This window comes from Mirounga angustirostris, unplaced genomic scaffold (genome assembly GCF_029215605.1).
Source record: "Mirounga angustirostris isolate CCGP_5_RB_7025 unplaced genomic scaffold, mMirAng1.0.hap1 SCAF_9, whole genome shotgun sequence".
NCBI lineage: Eukaryota > Metazoa > Chordata > Mammalia > Carnivora > Phocidae > Mirounga > Mirounga angustirostris.
Window position 1 is genome coordinate 139988122 of NW_026991717.1, and position 16020 is coordinate 140004141.

General features: G+C 53.1%; 2 protein-coding genes across 2 annotated transcripts in view; one reads left to right on the forward strand and one right to left on the reverse strand.

Moving 5' to 3' along the window:
- Positions 1–2934: 2934 nt before the first annotated feature.
- RTL1 (retrotransposon Gag like 1) lies at positions 2935–7022 on the reverse strand. The gene has a single exon (XM_045901531.3). The coding sequence runs from the start codon at positions 7020–7022 to the stop codon at positions 2979–2981; it is 4044 nt and encodes a 1347-aa protein (XP_045757487.1). The 3' UTR covers positions 2935–2978.
- LOC123861923 (uncharacterized) overlaps positions 3410–16020 on the forward strand; it is a 110949-nt gene continuing 98338 nt past the window's right edge. The window contains exons 1-2 of the mRNA XM_064571586.1: positions 3410–6635; positions 12450–12560. The gene's annotated coding sequence lies outside the window, so the exon portion shown is untranslated. The remainder of the gene's footprint in view (positions 6636–12449; positions 12561–16020) is intronic.

Consider the following 16020-nt stretch of genomic DNA (forward strand, 5'->3'; position numbering starts at 1 on the left):
TGAAACTGGGCACCTCGGTGGGCGTCTGGCCCCTCCACTGTAGGGCCAGGCTGATGGGTGACAAGTTCTCCGTTTGGCCCCTGCTGAGAGACCTCGCCCCCGCTCTTGGCAGGACTTTGGCCTCAGGCACACGAAGCGTCACCCCTCCACACCCCAGGCCCCAGGGCAGCCCCTACCGAGCAGGCACACAGGTTTGCCTGCGGGCATCCAGCCTCTGGGACCCCCAGGGGCTGCCTGAGCGAGGGGTCAGTGCTGGGAGTGACATCCCCACTGTGACCCCAGGCGGTGCCCCGAGGCAGTTCACCACCACCAAGGATTTCGGGAGCCCCCAGAAGTGCCATCTGGGAGCAGAGGGGATTTTAGGAGCTCCTCTCTCTGCTCCCGTCCCCCATTTGATGACAGGCAACAGGCCTGAGATGAGCACAGTCATTAGCCAGGGCTACCCACAAGTCAGGATCAGGGCCACTAAGGGAGACGCTGGGGTCCTGCAGCTGAGCCTTTGATCTTGACCTATAGGATCCACTCATGGCCTCTTGGGGCTGCTGTCAGGTGGGCAGGTGGGCGGACAGATGTGGTGCCCCTGGCTCCTAGAGCTGCCATGATGTCAGCTCTTGGTGGGAGTGGTTCCAGGGTCCTGTGACAATGCTGGGTGGGCATGGCAGGGGTGGAATGGCCTGTGGTGACAGAACAGAGGCCACCGGGGTGGGTCCCCATTCCTGGCTCTGTCTGTTCCTGATTCCTCTGTCTATACCAGCAGGTTGGCTGGCGTGCGGAGGGTGGAGGATAGGAGCCCCCAGTGTCAGCTGTGCTGACCACTTCCTTTGTGAGCCCTGCAGGGTCCAGCGACAGATGAGGAAACGGAGGCAGGGGGTGGGGCATGCAGCCAGCCAGCAGGGGGGAGGGTGGGGGTGGATGGCAGCCCAGAAGTACTGCTGAACCCCTGGCTTTGCACTTGGGGATCCTGACCATGATCTCTTGGTGCTGCTATCAGGGGCAGATGGCTTAAATAGATGGACAGGGGGCCACAGCCGGTCACCCCTGGGGACCAGTGAGGGCACAGGACATGAGCCTGGTATGCAGCTACAGAGCCTGCAGAATTTTGGGGGTCAGTGGGGGCCATGGTTTTCCTTAGGATGGTGTGAGGAGGAGAGGGGCAGTAAGGGAGATGGATGGGATGTCAGGTTCCTGCAGAGCCCCCGACCTTTGAACCTGAGATCTGCTTGGTGATCTCATGGTGCCACAGTCAGGGGCAGAGTTGAGGGCAGAGTCAGGGGCCGAGTTAGGGGCGGAGTTAGGGGCAGGGGCAGGGTAGACCTGGTGGGAGGGGGTGTGGGGTGTTGTGTGAGGGCCCCCAGGTGAGGGTCCCGGTTGTGCAGGGAGTGGTTCATGTCCTTCCACCATGCCCCAGTTCCCCAGTGTGGAGGGTGGGGGCAGCTGTGCTCTTGGAGGTCACAGGCTGCTGCTGGATAGGTGAAGCTGAGGCCAGGCAGGGGGCCCTCAGTCTGTATGTGCTGGACCATGGATTGAATGGGCCCCGAGTGAATGAGTGCCATCCTCCCTTTGCCTGGACTCCCCGGGGGCCCCCTCCTCTCCCCAGGGCAGTGCACCCCCCCTCTGAACAGCCAATTTTGCCACTTTCAGGGCAGTGTGATCTTGGCCTCCACTGAGGATGATAGAGGGGGAATTGTTTGAAGCTGGGGCTCCTGTTCCCGAACCCTCTGCATTAGGGGTGCAGAGAACAGCCTGCCCAGCCCGCATATCTTGTGTGGGAGTTAGGCCCAGGCCAGAGGTGAGACTTGACCCTCAGGAGGAGGCAGCTGCCAGTGTCCCCCTGACCCCCATCCCAGTTTGTGTGCCCGGCACAAGGTGGGGCCTATTTTGGGGGGAGAGCCCAGCCCCCGCACTCCACTTGCCCCCCTCCTCCATCCTGCTCTCCACCATCTACCTTCAGAATAAACCAGAGTCAGATAATCTTTTATTTTGCTTTATTTTGGGGGTGGGAAAGGTGAGTGGGTGCGAAAGCGGGGGGGCCTCCTCCCCGTGGCAGAGAGCGGTGGGTCTGGTACAGCACGGCTGTGCTCAGCTCAGTCCACTGGGTGCCTGGGGCCTCCCTCGGTCTCTCTTGGAGCCCCCTCCCCTGTCGTAGACCTCTGGGTCCCTGTGCTATCAGAATTGGGAGGGGAGAGGGAGCCCTGCCCAGTGAGGTCACCCCCTCGATGTCCGGGGAGTCACGGGGACTCTCAAGAATGCAAATCCGGTGAGTACTGGTACGTCGGACGCTCTGTGGAGAGGCACCGTCCAGGTAAGGGCAGAGCTCAGGGCCAGGCAGAGTCAGGGTCGAGGAGCTGAACCAGACGGTGGGGGTGGGCTTGCTTTGCAGGGGGTGGGCAAGGGAGGTGCCACAGCGCTCCACGAGGTGTTGAGCGGGGTGGGGGGTGGGGGGCGGGGGGTCAGGAGCCCAGGGGGAGCAGGAGCACCGGTGGTGGAGGTAGAAGAAGTCAGTGGAGCACCCGAGGTCAGTGTCCCAGGATGGCACATGGTGGCCACTCGTCTCTCCGGGGGAAGGGGGGGTGGGTCCCCGGCACCTGCTTGCTTGGCTGCGTCCGCTGTGCCTGATTCTTCGCCTGGCCTTGGGGCATGGGGTCATCTCCTGCTCACCACTGCTCTCTCCCTCATTGATCTCACTCCCAGCTGCAAGCCCGGGACCTGGGCAGTTAAGACGGGATTGTGATTGTGTAGCCCTGAGCTGGCTCTGGGTCTCTGATGGTTGGATTGTCCGTTGTTAGCACAGATGATGCTGCTGGTTGATGAGTTGAAGAAATTTTTGCCCTTCACAAGTGGGTTCCCCTTGGGTCAGGAGTGGCGGGAAGGGGGGGGCGCTTGGCTGAGTGAAGCAGGCCGAGGCACGGGGAGTCTGGAAGGAGAGGCCGAGGTGGGAGGCAGAGGTGTGGAGGGTGTGGCGCCGGCCGGGAGGCGCTTCACTCAAGGCTCGCACTGTCCTCGTCCCCGGGCAGCTCTTCCAGCCTAGCTTCTTCCCGGGGTGGGCTCGCCCACTCGGCGGTCGGGGACGCCTCTGCGTAGACCGTGGTCAGAAAGTGGATCAGGGCCCTGGCCGCCAGCTCCTGGGTGATCAGGTCGGGCTGCCTGGCGGCGCTGTGGACACGGGGCAGGTGTCGGCTCAGGAAGGCGAGGACTTCGGAGGGCATGGGGAGGTGTCGGAGGGGCTGGAGGGCCGCCCCGGTGGTGTCAGTGCTGAGGGCCTCCCGCACGTCGTTCTCCTGCTCGTCCTGCGAGGTGTCTTGCAGGCCGTCATGCAGGCCACACTGACGGTAACGTTGCAGGTCGTCTTGCAGGGCTTCTCGCAAGACGACATCTTCGTCACCCACGACGTGCAGCTCCAGCGAGCGGGTGCTTCCGGGGAGGGGGCGGGCTCCTCCCGGGGTGCCGACTCGGACGCCGAAGAACTCGCACAGCAGCGCCCAGAAGCCTGGTGTGAGCTGCAGGCCCCGGCGGGTCAGGGGGAGCAGGGCGCCTTGCTGCCAGTGGCTGGGGCCCGGGAGCAGCCCGGCCAGCTCCTGGGCCGGGACGGCGCTCGTGCCCACGGGCAGGGGCACCGGGGCGAGGAGCCGCGCCACGGCCCTGGCCATGCTGCTGCCGGGGCCGAGGGGCGCGGCCGGGCCGAGGGGCAGCCAGCGCCGGGGTGGGGGCCGAAGCACGGCCCAGGCTGGCGCGGGCAGCGTGGAGAGGCGGCGCTTGAGCTTCAGCAGCACGAGGAGTGCTGCCACGGCCAGGGTGTCCTTCCAGAACAGGAGGCCTCGGAAGAAGTGCAGAATGACTGCTCTGATCTGGGCCATGCTGAAATGGGCGAGGAAGCTGTTGAGGATTCGGTCGATTGGTATCAGAGCCAGGAACTCCTGCTGGAGGTTCCGGCCATTTGGCTCGTCCTGGTGAGGGGCATCTTCGTTCTCGTCTTCTTCCCCGGAGTCTAGTGACCGGTCCCGGGGGGCCCCTCCCGTGGAGAACAGCGGCCTTGCCCGGGTGGCAGCGTTGTGCCGGAAAGCCCTTCGGCTGAGGTGTCGCAGGGGCGGCAGAGGCCGGCCGCCATCTTGTGCTGGCCGCTCCGTGACGTCAAAGTTGAAGTGGGAGAAGAAGAAGACCCAATGCCCGGGGAGAAGTACGGTGAGCCTGTCATTATTCAGAGAGGCCAGATCCTCTGTGTTGAGAAGGATCATGATGGGCTCCTCGGTGTTCTCCAGGTAGCGGCACCACACCGTGAAGGCAGCCCTCACTGGGAGAATCTTCATCTCCAGTTGAGAGCAGGCGACCTCGATAGGCGAGACACTTCGCGAGTAGAAGGCGCAGGAGACTCTCCTGCCGGTTTGGTCGTCTATTTGGATCAGGGAGGCGTGCAGAGCCGTCCTCGTGACGCCTGTGTCCAAGTAGAAGGGGTTCTGTGGCTTGGGGTGGTGCAGGAGGGGCGCCTTGCGGAAGGCCCGCTTCAGGCACTCGAAGGCCTCTTGCTCCTCGTCTCCCCAGGAGAAGGTGGGGGTGCTCAGCAGCCGCCGCGCCAGGGGCTCTGTGATAATGCTGAAGCGCTCCACGAAGTGCTGGTAGGGCAGGATGAACTGGATCAGGTGTTTCAGGGACTTCTTAGAGCTGGGCGTGGGGTACCCTGTGACGGTGTTCACGACGCTCTTGTTGAGTTTCACCCCTTTGGGGGTTATGACGAATCCCAGGAATTCGGCGGTGTGTCGGTGGAACTGGCTTCGGTCCAGTGAGCAGTAGACGTGGTGGTGTCGGAAGCGGACCAGGACTTGTCGGACATGTTGGAAGTGTTCCTCCTGGCTCATTGAGTAGACCAGGACGTCCTGCCCATACGAGAGCACGAAGTAACCCAGCATGTCCTTTAGGATAAAGTGGAGCACGTTCTGAGGGATGATCGGGTCTGAGGATAGCGGGAAGGGCTGGTAGCTCTTCATCTCTTGAGGCTCGAAACCAAATGCTGCTTTCCATACATCTTCTGCTTGGTGTATGTTCATGCTTTCCTCCACAATGGTCCCCCGCAGCTCCAGCTTTGTGAACCATGTAGCTCCGTGTAACTGGTCGAACAGTTCTGGAATCATCTGTATGTAGTCCTGTTTGTTGGTCAGCATGCTGTCCGGGCTCCAGTTTTCATCCCGCGGCCTGGCACTTCTTTGCATCCCGGCACCCACAGGTTCCCACGGCGCGGTGGAGGGACATTCGTAAAAGGTCTCGCCGTGATCACTGTCTCCAGCCTGCTGAAGCTCAGAGGGCTCTGATTCAGAAAGATCATCGGATCCGTCTGAGCTTGGCTGGTCGGAAGTCTCATCATCTGCTTCCTTCGGGTTAAACACGTCGGCCAGGTCGGAGTACAGGGGCGGCAGTCCGGGCAGCAGGCTTATGGCATGTCTTTCTAGTGCGATGCATGGTGGGGGCGGGCGGAAGCACTTCTGTAGGCAGTAGGGAGAGTGGAAGGTGCAGCGGCCTTGGATCCAGTCGACCTCGGGGGTGTGGATCCGGAGCCAGTTGATGCCTAAGATCACGGAGAAGCTGGGGGACGGAACGATGTCGAATTCGATGGACTCCTGGTGGTTCTGATGGATGCACACCAGGGGCTCGGTGTAGAGCCAGACAGGTTCGTTGCCGATCAGTGAGCCGTCCACACCTTGGACCATCTGCGGGTAGGGCTTCTCGTAGAGCTCCACATAGTGCTCTTGGGCAAACCTCTCATCCATGAAGTTGCCGCCCGCCCCCGAGTCAACCAGGGCCTGCACCGCGACACTGTGGTATGGGTTCACTCTGACCAGGAGCAGCAGGAAGAGGTGGTTGCGGTTGATGGTGGGGCGCACTTCGCAGGGCAGCCAACTGCTCACCATCCACCTCTCCGGGGCAGGTGAGTCGATCCAGGTCAGATTCCGTGGGCGGGCCTCTGGGGGCAGCCTGAGCATGGCCCTTCTCTCTGCCAGCTTTTCTTCTATCTGCAGGACGAGCACAATCAGGCTGTCCAGCGAATCTGGCTGCGGGACCCGGAACAGATAGTGCCTGATCTCCTCATTGAGCCCCTGGCACAGGTGGGCCTGCAGGACCTCGTCCGACCAGCCCAAGGTGGGTACCAGGCCCTGGAACTCGTTGATGTATTCGATGGCAGGGCGATTCCCCTGCCTGATGTTGAACATGGCGTCTTCGGCCACACACAGTGCCTGTCGGTACTCGAACATACCTGACATTGCCTCCAGGAAGGCCGGGAAGTCATCCATCAGGGGGCTGTCTTCATTCACCAGAGCTCTGGCCCATTCTAAGGCCATGCCGGAGAGGTGGCACATGACGTACCCCACTCGCAGGCGGTCGTTGTAGAACATTCTCGGGTAGCTTTGTAGGATCAGCTGGCAGAGCACGATGAACTCGTGGTATTCTCTGCGATCACCAGAGAATTTTGATGGGACGGGCAGTCGGCCTGCGTTGATTGCTTCCATCAAGATCTCTTCTGCTACTCTTTGTTGCTCTCGGAGGTCTTGCATGCGGAAGTACAGAGAGATGATGGATCTCACCGTGGCCATGATCTCCGAAGTCTCGGACTCCTCTTCAGGACGCTCCTCCTCTCCCACGTCGGCCAGGTCAGTGTCATTGACTTGTTGGTCTTGGGCTCCCCATGGGTTGACTGATGCTTCTTCCATTCTGCTAGGTGGCTCACTGGTTGGACCCCCCACTTCCTGATGTGAATCGTTGCGTGACTCCTCCAGGTCTTGGAGTAGGTCATTGGGTGGATCCTTTATTTCCCTATGTGGGCCACTGGATGGCTCCTCCATGTCTTGGCGGAGATCAATGGGCAGCTCTTTCATTTCCTGGGCTGGGCCACTGGCCGGCCCTGCCACCTCCTGTGCGCCGCTGGCTGATGTCTCCACGGTGGTGTTGGATGAGCCCTCGGAGGACTCCATTTGTTTTGATGATGGATTCTTACGCTCCATCATCGTCTCAAATGAGTCTTCAGAGGGTTCTATCATTTCGTCGGATGGAAAGGAGTGTTCTCTGAAGACTGGTAAGGTCGTGACGCGTCCGGTCAGCGACTGGGACTGCGGAGATCAGAACCTGGGGGTGGGGAGGACGGGTGGGGAGGAAAGGCAGCTGTTTAGGGATTCACAAGGTCAAGGTTAGGTTCTCCGGGACAAATCAGATGCCCAGCTCATCAGAACAGAGAGATACTGGGGGAGAGCTTCCCTTGCCCAGCTTTGAATATTATTCTACCCCCGACCTTCTCCCTGTTCTCCCAGGCTCGCTTGGCCTGTCTGGCTTGCCTGCTTCCCCCATGGCCGTGAGAAATTCACAGCCCATAAATTCTGTGGAGCAATAGGCCCAGAGCAGCTGCTGTGGCAGGCAGGCACCTGGCAGGATGTGCTGGCCAATTCATCTCCCCCTGGCACCTGTGCCTGGTCAACCCTCCTTTCCTTCTCTGGTCATCCCAAAGTCACAGAGGTCATATGTCAGTGCCACCAAGAGTTGTCCCTGGCAGGCAGGGTGCCCTGGAGCAAGCTCGCTCCCCCCCTCTTGTGAAGTAGGAATCTCTAGCAGATGCCTACTGTTTAACAAGGTCGGGGAAGAGGAGAAAATGGGCAGTTGGCCACAGTCCCGTCAGTTGGATCAGCAGCCTAAAATAGCTCTCACTTCCTACCCTAGATTCACAGTAGAAATCGGGCCAGTGCAGGGGGAGGAGGGCAGACATCGAGGTCTGGCTTTTATTTTTTTTTCCAAAAATTTCAATAAAGCACCTACTATGTGCCAGAGACTTGCACACTGTGACTTGGTCCTCACTCGGAAGTTTTGCTGATTTCTCATACTCTTTCATCAATTTCCAATCTCCCCAGCTCTGAGCCCTCGGGGAAATCTGCAGATCCTCCCCCCACCCCTCCTAAAACTGCCACTTTCCCAAGATCACCCTCTTTGCGGGGGTTCAGGCATCAATTCCACACATGCGAGCAATCATATTTACCTGCTCCTTCAGTCTTACCGGGGGGGGCTGGTTCTCTTCCCTCTAGCAGACACCCCCTCTCTGTTACTGGCTGCTTTCTCCCTGACCTAGGGGTGTCTCAAGGAGAGCTGGGGTAGCGACTAAGGGGTGGGGGTAGGGGAGGGGGAGGGCACGAGATATCGTTGACCTCTGATTGTCTTGAAATGGGAGTTTTCGCAGTAGAGTCATGGGTGGTTTGAGTGGGCTGGGGCTGAATTTAAAAGAGATGTCTGGGTTGGGGTTATTTTGTACGTCTTCTCTGCTGGGAGAGTAAATTGAGTTCTGGTTATCCAAAAGAGTAGCTCTGTGGTCACCCTTCTTTCTACATTTAATACCTTTTGTTACTTCTGAGTACTCTCTGAGCCACCAACCCATCTCTTTAAAAAAAAAAAAAAAAGGCATTCCCTCGTTGGCTAAAATCCAAACTTTCCAACAAGATAGACGATTCCGATCTGCTGTTTCTCAAAATTAAGTACATTCTTGTTAGCATGACAGTTAATTCCATCCTGCAGAGCCTCTGATGAAAAGGTTTTGTTGTTTATTTACTGTTCACAATATTAAATCCAAACCTTTTACCATAACAATTCCTGACACAGAAACTCACCAAAATCATTCTCTGGCTAAAATGCAAAGGCTTTAGAATAATAGAAAATTCTGCTCATGTCATTCCTTCAGGTAGAGATTACATTTTTAGCATGATGCCCCGGTCACGTAAGATCACCATCATCCCCATGCCCATCCCCACCACATACGCAGAGCATGGCACCTCAGTGAATTCATTTGTCATCACCAAAGTCCTATAAGGAGTGTGCTACCACTGCACGATTCCAAGGTTGAATATAAAGTTCTGACTGAAATATAAAATGGGACTAACTCATCTGCAGACTCCTCTATTAGAAATAAAAATCTGTCTCTTCAAGCCCTTAATTGGCTAAAATTTAAAATGGAAAAATTTGAATTGGCTGAAATTTACATTTTAAAGTTGAAAAATCTAAGTTGGCTCAAATTTCAAATTTCAAATATAAAATCTGTGCATGTCTTAAAACTGTTAAAACCCTTTATTGGCAAAAATTGAAAATTAAAAAATTGAAAATTTTAAATTGGCCAAAATTTAAATTTTTGAATATGAAATCTGTAGATCTCTTAAAACCCCTAAAGTTCTTTGTTGGCTAAAATTTAAAATTTAAAAATTTTAATTGACTGAAATTTAAATTTTAAAATTGAAACATTTAAGTTGGCTAAAATGTAAAATTTTAAACATGAAACCTGTATATCTCTTAAAATTTTAAAACACTTTATTGGCTAAATTTAAAACTTAAAAATTTAAATTGGCTGAAATTTAAATTTTATTTTATTTTATTTAAAAAATTTTTATTTATTTGAGAGAGAGACAGAGAGAGCACAGGCTCTCTTAAATTTATTTGAGAGAGAGAGCAGAGCGTTTGAGAGAGACACGAGTGGGGGTGGGGAGGAGGAGAGGGAGAAGGAGAAACGGACTCCCTACTGAGTGGGGAGCCCCGATATGGGGCTCCATCCCAGGACCATGAGATCATGACCTAAGTTGAAGTCAGACGCTTAACTGACCGAGCCACCCAGGTGCCCCTGAAATTTAAATTTTAAAATAGAAAAATTTAAATTGGCTAAAATTAAAATTTAAATATTGAAATATTTAAATTGGCTAAAATTAAAAAATTTTAAGCATGAAACCTGTATATCTCTTAAAATTTTAAAACACTTTATTGGCTAAAATTTAAAACTTAAAAACTTAAATTGACTGACATTTAAAATTTTAAATATAAAATCTATATAGCTTTTAAAACTTAAAAGTCTTAGTTGGCTAAAATTTACAATATAAAATCTCAGTATGGCTCTTAAAACCCTTAAAACCCTTTATTGGTTAAAATTTTAACTCCTTTACCAGATGATTTAAAAACTAGACTATAGCCCTTTTAATATAATACATATATATTAATATAATACAAATATGTCTTAGCGTATTTATGAATTCGATGATGTAACTGATGAAATCATTCACCTGTCCTGTCTTCAATCTAAAATCTAATATCCTTGACATGTTACAAAATCCTGATCTTAACACTCCTTAGCGTCAAAGTTCAAACTTTTAGCACGAAAGTTGTCCCATAATTGCTCTATTTAAAACGTACAAAAGTCTATTTTCATTGCTTAAAATATAAAGTTCCAATCACTTAGCATAAAATAAAATAGTTTTGCCGTGTAATTTATCTGCAAACGGATGGATATAAACCCCCAAATCTTACCAGGCGACTTCTTAAACTCTTGACTGGCTTAATTCCAAACCTCTAAGCATTATATAAAAATTTGACCGTGTCATTCCTCAAAACAAAAGGTCACACTTCCTTGCAAGGTACATGAATTTGGTCTTGTAACTTCTGCTTAACAAGCCTTATAGTATCTCTTAATCACCTATGAGATAAGATCTGAACCACTTAGCCAAAAATACACATATTACTATATCATTTCTCTGCAGACTCCTCTTATCAAACACAGAAATTTTACCATGTCACTCTCTTAAAATCTCTTAATGGCTGAAATCCAAATTCCTTAGCACAGCACAAAAATGTATTCCTGTCGTTCCTCAAAATAGGGTCCAAACTTCTCAGCATGCTATGTAAATTCAGTCACATAACCTCTGCCTAAGACCTGCCCCGCCTCTGTATCACTTGCTATAAACAATCCGATTCTTCAGCATAAAGTACAGAGAGGTTGCCCTTGTGCCAAAGGGTGCCTCCTCTGAGCTGTCGATATGCGTTCATTATCTGATTCATCAAATCCAGACACCTTAGCATAAAATATATTTTACAGCTAATTCCCCTGGAGACAAAACTCTCATCAGTCACTCCTTAAAACCCTTTACTGGCTAAAATCCCAACGCCTCTGCATGAGGGTTCAAAAATGAGATCATATCCCTCCCCAAAATGAAATGCTCGAATGCCTTCGACTCTCACATAAAATCACATCTCCTTGGCATGTTATAAAAATCTGATCATATTAACTTTACCATAAAAACCCACTCTTGTAGCTCTGCCAAAATGCGATAAGTCTGATCATGTAACTCCCAATTTAAAACTTTCCAAGATTTCTTCATTGCCTTATAACATAACGTCCCAACTACTTAACATAAAATGCAACGTGGTACCATGTAATTTATCTTCAGACTGGTCTATAAAAAAAACCCCCAAATCTCATCCCATCATTCTTGTAAACGCTTTATTGGCTTAAGTCCAAACTTATTAGCATGATATAAAAATTCGATCTTGTCATCCCTTAAAATAAAGTTCACACTTCCTAGCACAGCATGTAAAATTTGATCTTGTAATTCCGCCTTAAAATCTTAACAATGTCTCTTCATTGTGAAATTATGGAATCAAAGTCCAAATTCTTAGCATAAAATGTGAATTTTATTTTGTAATTTCACTGCATATTATTTATCCACTCCAAACAAAAAATCTTACCATGTCACTCTCTTAGAAATTTTTATTGGCTAAAATCAAATTTCTAGGCATGTACAAAACTCCAATCATGTCAGAGCCTCAAAATAAATTTCAAATTTCTTTGAGCATTCCCAGTGTTGATCATATAACTCTTACGATTGAAGTTTTTCAACTTTGGTGTCAATATCCATCAAATCTCTGAAAGTCAGACGTTGGCACCCCCCGAGCTATAAAGTGCAAAGGTTTTTGCAGGAGACTTAAATTTGTGGCTGTTACCGTTTTTCTCTTTACAGTTTTTCAATGTTCCTTGTATAATAAAGTCCAAAGCTGTTAGCCTTAAAACACATTTTTTATGTTTTTCTGCACATTTATCTTCCATAAGCAAAAATCTCACCATCACATTTCTTAAGACCTTTTGGCAAGAATCCAAACCCCTTAGCATGATACAAAAACTTGTTCCAGTCACTCCTCAAAATAAAGCTACCCCCCGAACCCCAAATCTATTCTTAGAACCCCGCTTAAAATCTTTTCCTGTATTTTCATCACTAACGACATGTCTCAACATCTCGGCATCTTCAATCATGGCGTTCTCAGCGTAAAGCCTTTCAGATTTCATGTCCAAAGCATAAAATCCAGATGCCTGAGCATGAAATGAAAATTGGACCAGGTATTTGTTATATTAAAAAAATCTTTACGTTGCTCTTCACTAACTAGGGAATAAAGCCTAAGTTCCTTTGCACGAAACCAACATTTTTCGTCCTCCCTAATTTCTCCATGCAGTTTCTTGCTCCTCTCACACTTTACTCCTCAAAGACTGGGTTTCTTACCTCCTGTCCCCGCACTCATTTTAATTTTATAGTTCTGGATCTTTTTATGTTGTTAAAGTCGGTTCCTCTACCTATGTTTCATTAATTCATTACAGCAACGTGTCCTGATTCTTTTTTCTGGGCCAGGCACTGTGTGAAGACCCCGATGGGAAGAAATGGAAGCAAGCCTTGCCTTGCAGAGAGGACATCACCAGCGGTAGAGATGAGGACCACGCCCTCACGCTAAATGTGCTGGAGGTGAGTGCAGGGTCCTGGGGGGCAAGACCAGGGGGTCTCCCTCTACTGTTGGTGAGTGTCTCCCTCGGGGCTCTGCTGGGCTCAGCTGCCTGCCCCTTTGTGAAGACATTGGCCATTGTTGGGGCCATGTTTTGTAAAGCGAAGGCGTCTCTGGCCTCCCACGTCTGGCTTTCTACGTGGCTATGGGCTTCCTTCTGACTCACCCCTCCCTCCTCCGCCCCCCCTCCGGCCGCGTGCCCGCCTGCTGCAGCTGGTACAGCCCGGAGGCTGCCCGGCCTCTTCTTTGGGCTCCCCAGAGGGAATATGGTCAGTGCAACAGATGTAGCATGATAGATGCTCAAGTCTCAGGCCTTAAGGCAATTTCTTTAAGACACATCTCTTGATTTGGCCATTCTCACCTTACCCAAAAAGAAAAAAAAAATTCAAATTCAAAATCAGGATTTAGTGCACCTGGTCCGGGTCAGAAGTGCCCTCGAGGTCTTTGAGTCAGACCCTCTGCCCCCCGCCGACACTCATAGACAGACACCCCAGCCTCACCACCTTCAGTGCCCAGAGCCTTCTCGGCCAGGTCAGCTCCCTGCTTGCCGCTGAGCAAGTGGCCCATTGGGTCAGGGCTGCCAACGTGAGTCTATGAAGGGTTGGGTGGGAGGGGGGGCGGGGGGGCCAATCCCTCAGCGAATACCTCGCCCTGTCGGCTCACTTGTACAGTAAAGGAAATCTGATTTTAAAAATAGAGCTTGGAAGAGGAGATGGGGGGTATTTAGGAGCAGATTCGAGCCTGGGGCGGGGATCAGGGGAGAGGTGAGGACACGGGAGGGAGGGGGGCACGCAGCCCGAGTTGCTGAGGAGGAAGGTGGAGAGCCAAGAAAGAGGAGTCGTGAGGGCAGAGGGGTGCGAGGGACAGCGGGGATTCTCTGTCACGTTCTCCGCTTTCCTGGCCTCTCAGACACTAGTGGTCACACCTGCGGCCCTGTCACGAGGGGCATCAGGGCTGAGGTCAGGGGAAGACCCTCGTCCGTCTTGGCCTGCCTCCAGGCCGTCTTCAGAGTCGCTTGGGTTTGAGGGACACAGCGACCTGGTCTTGAGGGCTGAGTGACTTTGAAATGAATATTCCCCCCAGTTACTCCCACCATTGCTCCAGACCTGCTGAGCGTCACTGTGGGGGTGGGCACGTGGGGACACTGGTTGGTATTAGTTATTTTATTAAACTCATGTCAAGGTCAAGATCTTCCCTTGTGAGGCTTGGGCTGGGGCTCCTTGGTTTCCTGGTGTAGACCAGTGGTGGGGTCACTCTCCCCCCTCAGCTTGCCAGTTGGAATTTCTGAGGCGGCTCCCTGAGAGCCCCAGGAGGAGCTTGGGTGGGTCCTGGGTCCTGTGGACTCCCGTGGACTCCCGTGGACTCCTGCTTTGCCTTCTTACCCCCCTGCCTTACGGATTAAGACCACTTGGGCCTCATAGCTGTGAGACCCTTCACATCTTGACCCAGAACAGCCAGCCTCAGTTGCTTCCTGCTCTTCACTTGGGGGCTGGGGCCTGGGGCCTTGGAAAACCGTTTTACGGCGGAAACAGTCTCTGGAAGGGGGGTTGCCGTGATTCAGGACAGGCATGGAATGACAGCAGGGCTTGGGCTGGCCCCAGGGCTTCTCCACCAACCCCAAACCAGCTGCATGGGGTACCTCCTGGAGAAGGTTCCTCGGCCCCTTGCCTCTTGCAGCCAGCGAGGTGAAGGGCAGTGCCCCTGAGGTTCCTGTGGCTGAGTCCCTACACCCCCGCCCCGTCCACTGCTTGACTGGCAGCTCCAGGGGGCAGCTGGATCACTCTGCCCAGAATAACCCTGGGAGGGATTGGGAGAGGGGTCACATACGAGAATGTCCTTCTTCTTTGGGCTGCCCAAATGGGCCAGGCCAATCAGCTGCTCCCCAGACTGCTCTTGCCTTTGAAGGCAAGCGGGCAGAGGAAGGAGCCGCGCCAGCTGCCAGCCCGGGGCCCGCGCTGACTTTCAGCGTGACCTTCTCCTCCTGGGCCCTCAGTTTCCCCAGAACTGCAAGGCGGGCTTGGGCAGGGGGTCTTCTCATTTTGTTCCTGTAGCTCTGGGGTCTTGGGAGGTGCCTGAGGGGTGACTTGGGGAGCAGCGATGAAAGGAGGGGGTTGGCTTGAGCAGGTGGAGCTCAGAGGCCCCACCCTGCCTCAATTCCAGAAGCTGGGGGGGTCCTTGTACTATTTAAAAATAGTATTAGGAATTGGGGGTCCTCACACTATTTCATTTACAGAGAGCTTCCCACGTATGGCCGGTTCCTCTTGGGGTTTGTCCCGTTCAATGTTGGCGTTGGGAGGGTCTCAGTGGAATCTGTCTCTGGTGGGGTCCCTCTGGGCCTGGTGTTCTTCTGGCTCTGTGGACGGGCCAGGAGCCATAGACCCAGGAGTAGTGGGGTGAGGGCTCTGAGGGAAACAAGGGGCGCTTGGCCTTGGTGCGGGTGGAGGTCAGGCCAGAGTGGGAGGCCGACTTCTTTCTCAGGGGAGGTGGGCCCTGTGTAAGCTGGAAAGGGTCCGAACAAGGAAGGGCCTGTGTTTAACGTGAAGACTCTGGCGATTTTTAGTTTTGGAATACCTGCTGTAATTGGTCAGCCCTCAGACAGCATTTTCACGCCTGGGTCAACTTTAATTTCCCCCCTTGCCCCGTGAGGCAACAGCGTTCTGCCTTGCAAGTGATTGCACCGGGGCCTGGGGGCTGAAGTGACTTCCCTGGGAGCTTTAATTAGCAGTGGCCATGCAAGGGGGCCAAGACCACCGGGCGCCCCCCCACAGCAGGCCGCTGGTGACTGAAGCTAGTGAGGGGCGGGGTGCGTACACGCGGAGGCGAGTGTCGTCCAGACAGGGATAATTAGAATTTATTTATTGAAACCGATGTTTCCCTGGCGTCTGCTCTGTGTCAGGCATGACTCTAGCAGCTTGACCCCCAGACACTGACTTTGCTCCCACCAAAGCTCCCCATTTCACGGCGCTGAGAGAACCCAGGTCAGGAAGGAAGAGGCAGTGTGGGAAGCCAGGTTTCCCTGCTTCCTTCCTCCAGTGGCTGGAGAGGGCAGGAACGGATGCCCGGGGCGGGGAGGGGGGCGGGGGGAGGACAGTGGCCATTTGGGGATTTGGGGACCCCGAGGGCCCCTTGGCCGGAGGGCCACTTTTGTTCGTGGCATCCGTGTGCTCAGCCTCGTGACCCAGTGGGAGGCCAGGCCCTCCCTAGGAACGGGCCTCCCTCTCCCTGAAAAGCTCATGTGGTCATTGCCAACTCATTTTGGCTAATTTGGTTGTCGGCGGAGGGACAGAACAACTGGCCCCGGACTTGCTAATTATAGCTGCTCAAGTATTTGAACGAGGTACTGCGTCCCCCATGTCGTGGTGTTTTCCTGCAGACAAACTAACCCTTTCACCTTTGTTCCTGGGTGCTGGCCAGCCTACCCGC